This window comes from Cetorhinus maximus, chromosome 9 (assembly GCF_964194155.1).
Source record: "Cetorhinus maximus chromosome 9, sCetMax3.hap1.1, whole genome shotgun sequence".
In the NCBI taxonomy this organism is placed as follows: domain Eukaryota; kingdom Metazoa; phylum Chordata; class Chondrichthyes; order Lamniformes; family Cetorhinidae; genus Cetorhinus; species Cetorhinus maximus.
The window spans coordinates 24,694,430-24,709,142 of NC_135887.1; the positions used below are offsets into that span (position 1 = coordinate 24,694,430).

The 14,713-nt window shown below is 41.6% G+C and overlaps 1 protein-coding gene across 2 annotated transcripts in view; it reads right to left on the minus strand.

Moving 5' to 3' along the window:
* Positions 1-355: 355 nt before the first annotated feature.
* The window catches only part of ywhae1 (tyrosine 3-monooxygenase/tryptophan 5-monooxygenase activation protein, epsilon polypeptide 1), a 43,699-nt gene continuing 29,341 nt past the window's right edge, over positions 356-14,713 (minus strand). Inside the window, exons 3-7 of one of the 2 annotated variants that reach the window (XM_078548299.1) lie at positions 10,216-10,322; positions 7,307-7,513; positions 6,580-6,716; positions 4,937-4,983; positions 356-1,371 (exon numbers count right to left, since the gene is read on the minus strand). In XM_078548299.1, the coding sequence (XP_078404425.1) occupies positions 4,976-4,983; positions 6,580-6,716; positions 7,307-7,513; positions 10,216-10,322 (459 nt within the window). In that variant the 3' untranslated portion in view covers positions 356-1,371; positions 4,937-4,975. The remainder of the gene's footprint in view (positions 1,372-4,936; positions 4,984-6,579; positions 6,717-7,306; positions 7,514-10,215; positions 10,323-14,713) is intronic. The other variant, XM_078548298.1, reaches the window with a different exon arrangement.

Consider the following 14,713-nt stretch of genomic DNA (forward strand, 5'->3'; position numbering starts at 1 on the left):
CTTTCTCTCAAAAATCAACCATGTACAACAGCCAGAATGTAATACGGGGAGGCTAGGCTGGACTGGATTCTTCAAAATATGCCAATATCCAAACTACGGATAAAGCACCAATTTTCCAGCAGAATATTTGCTGTAAGTCAGTTTAACAAACAGGTTTTGAAACAAAGTTCTCTAACCTTCCTTACTCCCCACAATCTTGCTTCAAACTCTGGCACCAAAAAACCAACACATGGAGGATATTGAACAGCAAATACCCCTCCCTTCAACTAATCTGTCTATATACTCTCTCTTCTCAATGTCTGCAAAACAAACAGGCGACGCAGAGTCACAGACAGGATAAACAGCAAAAGAGATCTTAATTTAGGTTCGTTTATTTAAGTTTAATATTAATCCATGCTGTGTTTCAGTAAGAAGGATACAGATCTGTATCGGTGGCTCCAGTCAGATATATCCAGTAGTACAAATTAGCTTCAAGTTACACATACTGAACAAAGAGAGAAAGAGAAGGGAAGGGGGAAGGAGGAGGAGTGGGTAGGAAAAAAAAAAACTTGTTTTAAAGCATGCAGGCTTCAACAGCAGCTCAAACACGACCTGCTCTGCCAGGATGGACAAAAAATAACAGCAAAGGACTATCCATGGATTGTAACTGCCATCTGCTATCTTCAGGATTAACGCACTGAAGGAAAACACTGTGCACATCAGGCTCACAGACTTTCAGAGCAAACTATTTAACGGCTCACAAAGAATACAGTTTTATTTGTTTAGCCACACCGGTTGATGCAAGTACATTTTTGGGGGAATAAGAGAAAAGCAAACCAAGAGCATGCAGTCGCTAAGAGGGATATGACGGTTTGGTGCGTTGTAAACACACAACACATTTAAAGGGCCGAAGGGGTCACAGCACACCAAGGAGCTGGGCTCAGTTGTCAATCATTGCGATTCATGACCGACCACCAATTCAAATTCACTGCTCAGATCTCAATTGGGGGAAGGGTAGAGGCGTCAATTATTCACAAAGCTGTATTAAGTAGAATTGAACATTTATTCAAAAAGATTTCCAAAGAATTGTGGTATCTAGTCAAGAAAGCAGGTCCCAGTTAAACATCCATAGAGAGCCAGCATTGCTTTTAGATTTTATTTTAAACAAGTAAAAAATAAAAATAAAAAAAAACAAAAATAATCCTCGGAACCCAAATGGGCACATAGCTAATTCTGAGGTCCAGCACCAACATCAAATTTACTGGTTCTCAGCTTGGACTAGGACTGTGGGAAGGGACAGGAGAGGGGCAGACAGGGTCTTCTCATTCGCCATGTCTTCTCACTGATTGTCGTCATCAACATCTTGCACCACATCTTTACTCGGTTCTTCACCTGCGCAGAAAGGAATGAGGCAAGAGGAAAGGCAATCAATTTACTCATAGCAGCACATCTAAACACACCAGCTACAGCATTCTCAGCAGCAGCTTTCAGATACATGCAGCTTTCTAAAGATTAGCTGTTGCATTCCAGCCACTGAAGCCACGGGCAATATGCCCCAATCCATCTTCCACTTATGACCTCACTGTTCTTCAATCCTGAGAAGCAAGCCAGATTCCAAGTCTGCTCAGCTGACAAGCAAACTTAATGATCAGACAATTGACGTCTCTCCACCCAGCCCCTCCACCCCAAAACCCAAAAGGAGGAAGAAAGAACAACTGCATGCAGGACCTGGTCATGGAATAACAGGGTTAGTTCTGCATATGACGCAGACAAACATTTGACAGAGCCTCAGTTGGAAGAGCATGTGAAGGTAATACTGAAAATGAACAGGGTCTGATCAGAGTTAGAATTTATGCTTTCAGCATAATTTATTGAAAACTACCATCCCATAGAAGGTTTTGGAGAGGCTGTATTCAGCAACACAAGAAAACAAAGGAGAAAGGGAACCAATAGGTTATAAATTCCTGGCACTATGTCCATGTTCAGACCAGTAACAGATCATGTGGCTGGAGCATCTGGTGAATGCTACACTTCAAGCATAAGCAAATATAAGATACAATAATGGGACTAGAGGCCACAAATCACTAACATATAAAAGCTTAACCTGTTTGCATGTTACTTTAACATGGGTATTAGCCAGCTTACTTTGGAATGGATTAATACAAGTTAAAATAGCACAGGGTGGAATTTCACAAACAGTGGCCAGAACTTTCCAGCCCCTCACACCTGTGGGATCTTCTGCTCCTGCCAATGTGAATGGAGATTTCAATGGCTTGCTAGCCCCGCCGCATGTTCTCAATCTGGTGTTTCACACAAGCCAAAGCAGGTTAAAACTATCTTCTAGAGGGTCACTCACTACCTTTGGGGAACATTTCCTGTAGTTCATTATATTGGCTCAAAAGTCCCAATTATTCCAGCCAAAGATATACAAATGGTGAGACGTCAGGACTAGCAGCTCCTCAAACTATTTCATGAGCTGGATTCTAATCAACCTATGCATTCTGGAAGTTTATCTGGGAGCAGGGGAGACATCAGGATTACTATATAGGAAGAATTTATCTGGCTGTGAAGGTTGAGCAGCTTAATCAGACAGCTCTCTGACCTCAGCTTAACTATTGTTAGGATGCCTGACTGCAGAATGAAATAGCTGATTGTTTCAAAAGCCTTAAAGACAAATCATGCTGCAGGAGAGGGAAATATTACTTGCATCAAGAATTCAAATTGCAACTAAGCACGTTTTCACCAATTAATCACCCAGCACCTGTATGACAACAGTGAAAAGCAATGGTGGTTGGAATTCAGGTTAAGCAGCATCAAGTCTGGGTTAATTGGCGATTGCACTATTCTGCAGAATGCACCAATGCCATTTAAGTCCTGAGGTTGATCAATGTTGCACTATTCCACTCCCACCAAAAACACAGCACTCGGATGTAGGTTAGAGCAGTGATCATTTTCTTCCGAGTGAAAGCAATTGGATTGTTGTAATACACAAGTTATTGCCGTGGTTTAACTCCAGTGCTGCTAAACTGCACAGCTTTAATGTAAATACTTTTGCAGAATTTCAGCCAACCTTTAGCCACAAAAGGAAATTAGCCTAAAATTAGGTCAGAGGTACCAGAAAGATCAAACTAAAAGGACCGTAGCTTTAAAAGTAGAAATATTATGCGCAGTGCATCACTTCTTGCGCTATACCAGGTCCAGTGTTCAAACCAAGTGTCAATTGAGGGCAATGCATGGGCTAAAATTACTTTTTAATTTGTATTGGAAAGACTGAGGAAATGATGCAAAGGAAGACCAACTCTTGCACCATCAGAATCTACAAGTTTCAGGACAACTGATAGAAAAAAGTCTATACACCAGTAAGTTAGTGCTATTCTCTCGCCTCTGAAACTGGGATTCAAACTAATCTAAAACAATGGAAATAACAGGTCTTGCATGTGAAATTAATTATTGGTAGCCTCACTACTGGTAAGTGCAAAGCACAAGACTCTTCACAATTTCAGGTTAGCCAGACCATTTAATGATGGCTGATGCAGGTAGACGGTGTCAAATTGATGCTGTAAAGTTGGAGAATTAGGACATGTAATTGATCCTGCGTAGATGGAGCCTGCTGTAATCCATGCTGCAACACACTGGGGGTTACTCTCAGAATTAAGGGAAATTAAGTGCATGGTTTTAATTCACAGACTTAAAGTTGGTATGGAGAGTGCCCGATTACCTGTTTCCATTTACAACTACAGCATGCATCCAAGTGACCATCGAGTACAAGTGCTCACCAAATGCTTTTGCAAGCGTTACATCTTTAAGGCTGGAGTGCATTATAAATATCGTTTAAATTAATCATCATTGGTTTTACTAAAAGGCTGTTTAGACAATCTATTTCAGTGTATTGGCAGCAACCTCCATTTGGCAGGGATTAGGTGATTAAATAGTTCTGGTGGGACTGGACCTACCCGAGATACTTCACCCAATCTCCAAAATCGCTAGTCTGTATGAATTAGGATAAACGCAAGACTAGTTTGTAGAAATACTACAGCTTTAGGAACAGCAAGCACACCAACAAGCCCAAGCAAAGAGTGAGCAGATTAAATATAAACACAACCACTTGTCTTGAGCGTGCCCAGATTCAGGACAAAACTATCCTCCCTACAACACAATGAAACTACTGGATCCCCAAATTAAGACAACTGCCTATGATGCAGGGCTACAGATTTTCCAGACTGATTTGCCCTGATTGTGACGATAGATGGAACTACAACACTACAGCAGAAAACCACGAGCCACTGAAACCACAAACAGAAAGTCCAAGCATGCCCACATATTGAAATGCAGCTCCTCAAACTATGTCCAATTCTAATCTGAGACAAACCCAGCTGAGACGAGCCACACAGAGGTTAATGCAAGGATGGGACAGATGTCACAATACCAGACAAATATGAAAACCACAAATCCAAGCTTCCATCCCCTTACTGGCCCAGGTTTCTAAAGATAAACAAATGAGTGATATAATGCAGTTTTGGTTTTCTGTAAATTTTGTAACATTTTTCTCTCCCAAATCTATGTGCCACCTGCAGCCAAGAGCACAAGCACATGCCATCCCCCCCACTCCCTCTCACCACCTTGGCCGTGCCATTTTGAAGCTGCTAGGATGGAGGGCACAAGCAGAGATATCTGATCTTCATTAGCTAACTCCAAACAATTTGCCAAGATGAGGTATAGAGTGGGAGGGAGGCTGTACCTGGTCTCAACTGCCCCAATATGAGCTAATTACCTCAGGTCACTGAAGCTTACAGCAAGAATCTCAAAATAGACCAAGATCAGTCACATGATATGCTCTCCCAACACGCCCGCTGTTTGCTCCAGAATAAGGCCCTAACAATGCATTAAAAACTAGTTCTAAAATGGTATTGTGACATCTTGGAGATATGACAATTGTTTGGCATTTTGAATGACTTACAAAGTACAGATTACAGGGGGAATGAATGGTTCATATCCTTTAGGAATCTATTCAGGAGAAAGGAATAGAGGAAAAAAAACAGGAAATGTGAATGCAGAATCCAGAGGGAAATTTAATAGTATTTAACAAAGGGCACATAAAAAAATAAAACAAGAGATTCCTCAATGAAATGGAAAGAGGTATGATTATACTGAGTGACTGCTTTCTTCACACCAATTAGTACCACCTAGACTCAAAGTGATCATTCGCCCAGCAACCAACAGTGGAGAAACCAAGAGCAGACAGTATATTAGTCAATACCATTAAAGATTACACCCAGTGTTATACTCGCAACAAGCCAGGCTACAACACTGGACCCAGGGAGAGAGGGCAAGAGAGCCGAGATAGAGAGCGTGTGCGCAAAAGAGGGAGCACAAGAGGAAGTGTACAGGACACAATGAAAGGAATGCCTGACATACGGGAAGAAAAAGCACACAACATATGGCTGGACTTAAATCTACACACTAACTCCTAGTTACCTTGGAAGTGAAATCTCAGAACTGAAGATTGAATTTAAGAATTTAAACAGACCAAAAAAAGAATGATTTTTGTATTAAAAAAGTTACAATTGGTCCCATAATCAACATGCTGTAAAAACTGTACTATCTCAGTTATCCCAGAGGAGGCAGAGGTGAATTAAGATTTGTTTTTTTTTTTGGCTTTTTAAATGTTTTAGTCCGAGAAGTAAACCGCACAGGGCATTAGAGGTTTGTTGCTGCTGGATATAGCTACAGCCAACATCCTTACTGCAACCTATTTTGGTAAATGCTCACATCCAACTGTAAATGATACTGGGTATGAAGCAAGGTTGGGAGCTCCCCAAAGTACCATTCAGCAGATTAAACAAAAGTACACCATTAACTCCATACCTATCAGTCAAGCTTTTTCTTGGCTGGTCTGAACTCACAATATCCTGATTAGGGTGTACCAGCGCATGGCAGCGAAGTGATGTAACCTGGCCATAGTCACACATCACTGTGAGGAGACTTCCTGGAGCACAAGTCTTGCGCGGCTCATAAAAGCAACATCAAAAGGGGCAACCTGTGTCAGGTTAAGTAAGGCACATGGTCGTGGGAAGGGGAGAAGTCCCAACCCTTGTAAATATTAAAAAGTCGAGTTGGGCCAAGTTGTCAATTTCAAATGGTCAAGAGATGTTGTCCAAACTAGAGCACAGTTCCCTGCAACTGAACTGGGATAATCAGCTGATAAATTGTTTGGTGAGGGAGCAGGCAAATGCAGAGTTAAAGCTTACCTTAGGAAAGACCCAGTAGCTCGTCTTTTTATTTCCTTCCCATTTCCCTTTGAATGCACTCATGAAATATTCCAGATAGGAAAAAGGCTTCCACCATTCCTTTGGTTGCAGTAGTTTGGGGAATCTTCAGTACAAATCCTGCAAGGATCCCTTGCACCCACTTGTCTACACCAAAGTTGCTGGATCATGGATTTAAACATCTTAAATGAACATGACCTGCCCTCCCCAACTCTGCTTTCAGTGGGGTGAGGCCAAGAACATTGAGGCAAAACAAATAGGGAATTTACTGCATTCATTATATGAAAATAGTATAAGGTTCCCTGGAAATCAATAACTTTTGCAGATTACGTACCATCTCCCTGCATGTCTGAAGTCCATAGTGTCAAGTTGTCACGTAACAACTGCATAATGAGTGTAGAGTCCTTGTAGCTTTCTTCACTCAAGGTGTCCAGTTCTGCAATTGCATCATCGAATGCTGCCTTTGCCAATCTGTGGGGACAAGGATTTTTATATTTGTTGCTGCAGCCAACTTTAAGATCTCACAGCCCAGACTGGCACTTTGCACTTCAATCTCAAACGGCTGACATTCAGTCTACGAATTTCAGTAGTGTGGTTCATGGGTAAAATCAACAGCCATTCTACGCTAGCTAACTCCCAAAAACAGCAGAGATGAATGGCCTGTTCAGCTGTTTTGGCAGCACTGTGTGATGAGGAATGTTATCCAGGACACTAAGAGAAATCCCTTGAAAATGTGCCACAAGATCTTTTATCATCCACCTGAACCACAGGAACAAGTAGATCGGACCTTAGTTCAAAGGGACAGCCTCTGACACTGCAGCAATTCCTCATAACTCCACTGAAGTATCAGCCTGAACACTTCTGACTCAGGGCTCAATGTGCTCAATTGAGCCCTGCTGACATTTTGCCCTCCACAGCTGAAACACTGACTCACTGTTCAGCCTCTACATGAGGGGTCATTCAGATGAGGTACCAGAGGGTACCAGTAACGTGGATCAGCAACTTTAGTAGAACTGTAAGCCTAAATACCACTTGTTCCAGTTTGTATATGCTGTACATACCTACAGGCACGGTCAGGGGAATTGAGGATTTCATAGTAGAATACAGAGAAATTCAAAGCAAGGCCTAAGCGGATGGGGTGCGTCGGCGGAAGTTCTGTCATTGCAATATCGCTAGCCGCCTTGTATGCGACCAGGCTGTTCTCTGCTGCCTCCTTCCTGTCATTCCCTGTTGCAAACTCTGCCAGATACCTGTGGTAATCACCTTTCCTGTAATCAGGACAAAATTCAATAAGTAAATCCTGGCAAATTCACAATAATGGTTTCAACTCTAACAAATGGCTCCTTCATTGTAACACAGCTTTAAAGTTAATTTTACAGAAAACAGAGCAAGAGCCAGCAACACAAATCACTCATATGAATACTGTTCAACTTTAAAGAAACATAAAACAAGGCCTCAGCTAATCAGTTACCCATTCCCCTTCTTACCTTCTACTAACCCCACCTTCTGAAAAACAATGAACAGAGTATTGAGAAGCATGCTGATACGAAAAAAAACTACTGTAAGGTAAGAACTTGCATTTGCTTTCTTCCCTGTCTCCGCCTCCTAATTGGGGTATAGTTTGATAGGGAATAGCAAGAGGTCCATTTCCTATCAGGGGTCACTGGGTAATAATCAGAAGCATGATTCTTGGCCAATTTGTTCATTCCCCTCTCTCAACCAGGACACTTGGCTAATTGCATGTAGTACCCCCAAAAGCTGCTCTGATCGAGGTCAGCTGACACAGCACAGGTCAGTAATTCAATCTGGGGCCTTACAGTCAGTATGCCTCACTACCATACTAAGCAGTGAGTTTATCTCCCAGGCTATTCTGAGAACATTATTTTCTTAGTTAACTTTTCTTTGACTGACAGAAAAAGTCGAAGCTCTTGCCCATGAACTCTGCTATGGTACAACAGCACCTCCATACACAGTGGCACGCAAGCAACGGCTATCACTGTCAGTTGAACTCTGATGAGTTAGAGGTCACCATACTTCAGCATGGAAATGTACGATGGTAGACAGGCAATGGCTAGCATTTAAAGAATACACGGTTTGCAACAAATTTACATTCCTTTGAGGTGCAAAAAGCCAGTAGAAAAAGTGATTCAACCATGGCTAACAAAAGTAGTTAAGGATTCGATCAGATCAAAGGAAGGGGCATATAAAGTTGCCAAGTAAGTAGTAAGCCTGAGGATTGGGAACATTTTAAAAATCAACAAAAGAGAACCAAGAAATTGATAAAGAAAGTAGAATATGAAATTAACCTGGCGAAGAACATAAAACCACACTGTAGAAGCTTCTATAGGTATGTAAAAAGGTTAGTAAAGATAAATGTGGGCCCATTTGAGACAGAATGGAGAATTGATGAGTATTAAGGTAGTGGCAGAGAAACTAAACAAATACTGTGTGCCTATCTTCACTGAAGATACAAGAAGCCTCCCTGAAATATTGGGGGGCCAAGAGACTAGTGAGATTGAGGATCTAAAAGAGATTAGTATTAGTAACAAAGTAATGCTGGAAAAATTAATGGGGCTGAAAGCTGATAAATCTCTTGAGCCTGACGATCTACATTCCAGAGTGTTGAAAGAGGCGGCTGTAGAGATAGTGGTGATCATCTTTCAAAATTCTATAGATTCTGGAACGATGCCTACAGATTGGAAGGTAGCAAATGTGACCCTACTATTTAAGAAAGGAGGGAGAGAAAAAAGGGAACTGTAGAACTGTTAGCCTGACATCGAATAATTAGAATTGAATATAAAGGATGTAATAACCAACTTTCGTGGGATTGGGGGGGTGGGGGGAGATATACTGGCATGGGTTGAGGATTGGTTAATGGACAAAAAACATTAGGGATAAACGGATCACTCTCAGGTTGGCAGGCTGTGACTAGTGATATCAGAAGGATGAGTGTTTGGGCCCCAGCTATTCACAATCAATACCAATGATTTGGATGTCGGGGACCAACGGTAATATTTCTAAGTTTGCTGATGACACAAACTTGGTGGGAATGAGAGGCGGTGGCAAAGAGGCTTCAAGGAGATTTAGACAAAGTGAGTGGGCAAGAACATGGCAGATGGAATATAATGTGGAAAAATGTGAAGTTATCCACTTTGGTAGGTAGGTAAAACAGAAATGCAGAGTATTTCTTAAACGAGGAAAGATTGGGAAATGTTGATGTCCAAAGAAACCTGGGTGTCCTTAGTCATATGTCACTGAAAGCTAATGTGCAGATGCAACAAGCAATTAAGAAGGCAAATGGTATGTTAGCCTTTATTGCAAGGGGATTTGAGTAAAGGAATAAGGAAGCAGCTGTATAGAGCCTTGGTGAGACCGCACCTGGAGTATTGTGTACAGTTTTGGTCTCCTTACCTACAGAAGAATATACTGGCCATAGAGGGTGTGCAATGAAAGCTCATCGCGCTAATCCCAGAGATGCTAGGATTGTCCTATAAGGAAAGACTGAGGAGACTGGGCCTGTAATTGCTCTAGAGTTTAGATGAATGAGAGGTGATCTCATTGAAGTGTATTAAATTCTTACAGGGGCCCGACAGGGTAGATGCAGGAAGGATGCTCCCCGTGGTTGTCGGAGCGGGATGGGGGGGCAGTCTAGAACCTGGGGAGTGTCTCAGAATAAGAGGTAGGCTATTTAGGACTGAAATGAGGAGGAATCTCTGCAGTCAGAGGGGGCTGAATCTTTGGAATTCTCTATCCCAGAGGGATGGAGGCTCAGTCATTGAGTATGTTCAAAGCAGACAGAGGTTGATAGATTTTTAGAAACCAATGACATTAAGGGGTACGGGGGTAGTGTGGGGAGATGGCGCTGAGGTAGAAGATCAGCCATGATAGAATTAAATGGAAGAACAGGCTCGAGGGGCCAAATGGCCTGCTCCTATGTTCCCAGCTATACCCTGAAATGCCCAGTACGTACATTTTATAGTAGAAAACCTTTGACTCTCCAGAGTTGGCAGCAGGAATGAGGTGTTTATCCAGTACATCCAGAATGTCATTACAAATTGATTTCAGCTCATCCTCAACCTGAAATTACAACAATATTTAAAATGACAAATCAGAGATCAAACTCTCACAACAGACCAAGGTTATTTACTGCAAGCTTATCGGTATGGTTACTGTGACAACATAAATTAGTGAGGTACATGAATTCAAAGGTGAACACCACAAATCACCCAGATACAAGAGTACCCTCAATTGTATGTGGGTGAAAATTGCCCTGAAATGTCTTGAGTTTCATCATGTATCTGTAAATATGTATAGAAAGCCAGAGAAACATCACAAGCCATGGAACTCAGACTTGTCAATTCCATGCAACACAGCAGCAAAGTGCATTCGGTTTACTTTTGTTCACATGCAGCCATGAAGCTGCATCAGCACTACTCTAATCCATTTTATGCGGATGTAACAAACATCCTAGACTTGTCCTTTCTCATCTCCATTTAATGTGGCTAATAGATATCCAGACTGACATGAAGATCAAAATTCACCATGTGCATTTTTAGACCAGAGACAAAAAAAAATTCATAGTTTAGTGTTAGCAGTAAAACATTGAGGGAAAAAAAAGCACTCCTAGGCATAAGGAATTTTATCCCAGCAATTTCCTGGGTCAACTGTTGCACAAAATGCCTGACGCACCATGTGTCACATTCCTAAGTGCAAAATGTTGAACTGACTGCTTCAATGACACTACCAGGCAAAGTTCCAAGTTTGAGCTTAGATTAATGGAAAAAAAACAGAGCCCATGAAACCAGCTTTCAATCACAGAGCAATTTGGGGATTGTGTTTCCTCTTCCCAGAGGAGTAATACAATTCTAGAAAAGCTATTCACTTGATTTGAGCATTAGCTGAAAATTCAAAACTAGCTGCATGAAGAGCCTGCCATTCAGTAAAGTTAAGATTTAGTACTTTGCCTGCACAAGCCATTTGTCTTCACAAGTATACCATAATCAGTTTTATTACAGTTGGTTCATTACCCATATTTACTCCTCCCTTGTGTACAACCCAAAGCACATTTAGAAAACTGCTTCAGATTACAAATGCAGGGCCTTGTGCGGTTTCTGAAATAAAAGGTGCTTTAGAAACATTTCAGTACAGTATAACCTAAAATGTACTGTTTAACACACACAACTCACCTTAGCGCAGACTAACTCCCAGCTGGAATGCAGGGAAGAGGAGCCAGGCTTTTTGCCTGGAGTTGCCACAAGAGGCCCAACTGATGTTAGTGGCTGGGGCAAACATTTTGCAGCTCAGAGGCTGCTGTTCAGCACTCATTTAAATCACAAGATATGAATGTGCAAGTGCACGTGCCAGCAGGTTTCTTTGGTTGGGAAATCAGGGGGCTGCAGACTTTCCTTGTGAGGTCTTTTACTTTTTAAAACTTAATTTTTCAAGGCTGGGTCTGTAGTTCAAGAACAGTAGTCACCACAACCAGTAGACCATTTAAATCACCCCAGGATCCTATCTGAGCAACAAGGTGCAAATTAAAATGTATTAACAAGGTCCCTGCTTGACTCAGGTGGATGCCTCACCAACTAACATAAAATCCACACAGTTATCAAAACTACTCAATTGCAACTTTTGTTCCACTTAATTTCTACCTGGCAGAAGGGGTTAAATTCCACACCTCCATAAAGCACAGGAGCCTCAAGCTGGGTTTAGATGGATTCCAATCCTTTTGGAATTTTCACATTTACTGGACATGAAATTAGAATAAAATTCCTAAGCTGCATTCCAAAGGGAAACAAACCCTGAGAAGTTAAGAATAATTTCCAAAGCTGAAGCGTGCAAATAACATTTTCTCCCTTTACCGTTCCAAATAGAGTCTGATGTCATGAATTGAATCTCAGCCGAGCTCCTGTAATACCATTCTAATTAGCGAGTGACTTCTCATCCTGCAATTTCAATCTCCAACCCAACTCTTGTTCTCTTTCCAGAATTTAATGGAATGCTGTCTTTTCCTCTCTAAATCTCTTCCCTCCATATAAATACTCACACCCATCCCTTAATCTTACCATCTCATTTGGCTTCTCTACTCCCGTCATGACCGTTTTCTTGCATGACACTATCCACATCCCCCTTCCAACTCCCAACCCAACTTGTGCTCACCCTTGCATAAAAATCTCCCTCAAGTCACTTACCACTGTGCTTTCAATTCCCAACCATCAAATCTTAGGTTCACAATTCATGATATTTAACAACTACCGATTTGCTAAGTCACACCCTCTCCATCACCTTTGATGCCCTTGTCCCATTAAAACCATTATTCTCCCTCATCCTCGTCATTCCCCTTAGTATATTCATCTCTGCTCTCCTCAGTCCAAAGAACATGGATTAGATTGTTTTTGATGATAGTGTGGTTTAACTAGCCATCACCAGATCTGGCTGGATCACACAAAGCATTATTGGGTGCTGCTCTCCATCATTTAAACTGCTCACTATTCAAAGGTCATCCAGGAACGCAAAGAGAACAAACTGTTTTCTTAAACTACTCTCATCTTCAACCAAGAGGAGCGTATGGATGACTTTTCCAAAGATGGAGTCCATTGGTTCAGCTGCCTTTGCTGCTTCCCTTCATTCCCTTGGCTCACTGAATTAGACTTCCCCTAATCTTCCCCATTGCCCTAGGCTTGAACACACACCTTTCTCTGGATTCTGCCTGCCTTGCTCTCTCCAGCCCATCTTGTCCACTGGACCCACCATCTGCTTCCTTGATCCTATTCCAACCAAACTGTTCAGCACCCAACTTCCCTTCCCAGCTCCCACATTAGCAGATATGTAAACTGCTGTCTCTCTTCAGGTGCTGATCTCCATCCCCTTCAAATCTGCTGTCATCACCCACCTCCCAGGAAAACCACTTGGCTTAATCATTTTAATGCATTCCCGACTGGCCTCCAATGTTCTACCCTCTGAAAATTTAGTCATCCAAAATTCTGCTGCCCGTATCCTAACTTACACCAAGTCTCGTTCATCCACCACCTGTGTTCACTGACTTAAACTGGTTCTGCAAATGCTTCAGTTTTAAGATTCCCATCCTTGTTTTCAAATTGCTCTGCAATCTTGCCCCTTCCTATCTCTGTAACCTCCTCTAACCTCACTAACTGCCAGGTTATCTGCGATCCTCCAATTTTGGCCTCTTGAGCGCCTCAATTTTAATTGCTCCAAAACAGGCAACTATGCCTTCAGCTACCTAGGCCCAAACCCCTCTCCACCTCTAACTCTCTCTCCTCCTCCAGGACGCACCTTAAAATCTATCTCTAACCAAGTTTTTGGTCATCAGCCCTAATATCTGCGAGGTGGCTTAGCATTAAAATTGTTTGATTCCATTCTTGTGAAATGCCATGGCAAGCCTTATTTACATTAATGATACTATATAAAATTGTTATTGTGAATCAACTCTTCAGTTTGTACAGCAACTGTAGGAATCAGTCTCATTCTCGCACTCTCTCAATCAGCAACTAGTTTAAGACATTGATGCAAATTTCTTACATACTAAGATTCATATCTTAGCCAATTAGTAGGATGCTACAGAGTAGAAGCAACCAGTTTCATTTTAGCATGAAAAAAGGCACTGACAGTGTAAGCCATTCAAGATAAAAACACACCCAGAATACCACATGGCTGGAAAACATGGTGCACACTGAAGGAGGAAGAAAGTCAGGATTTTTTAAAAATGGGGCCCATTATTTGACTAAAGTTCAGGCGTACATGGCAGCTTGGTGAATAAGGTGCTTAAGTGAGAGAGTTGGGAATGATAAATTACAAAAATTAGCAACATTTGTTGGAAATTAATGAACTATTATTCTGATTATAAGAGGGCTCTTTTGTGATGTCAAAACAGCACTGCTTCATCCAAGATTCCAAGAACACAAGGACAAAGACTTCCAGACTGCATGACAATGTAATAAAATCCAGAAAATGCTGGAAATACTCTACTGGTCAGGCCTTATCTGGAAAGAGGAACCAAGTTAACGTTTCAGGTCAATAATCTTTTCAGCAGTTGTGATGAAAGGTCTTCACCCTGAAAATGTTATCACTCACGCTCTCCAGAGATGCTATCAGGCCTGCTGAGTGTTTGCAACATTTTCTGTATTTTATTACAATTTCTAACATCGGTTGGTGTTTTACTTTTCTATTCTATTAATTAAATCCATTGGCATTTGAAGTCTCAGCTTTTACTTTGCAATGATTGTATAAATTTGATTTGTTTTAGAAAAACGCCAATAAGACAGTTATCACACTAACTGCTTCCATTAGAACATAATTCAAGGATAAGAAAGTCTACTGTATCTCCTTAAAAAAATCTCAGCTTTGTGAATGCCAGCAAGACTGCTTTTATTACCACTTCCAGTTACCTGGAAAACTGATGGCTTAGGTCACCTCAGAGGGCAGCAAGAGTTGACCATGTAGTGTGGGAC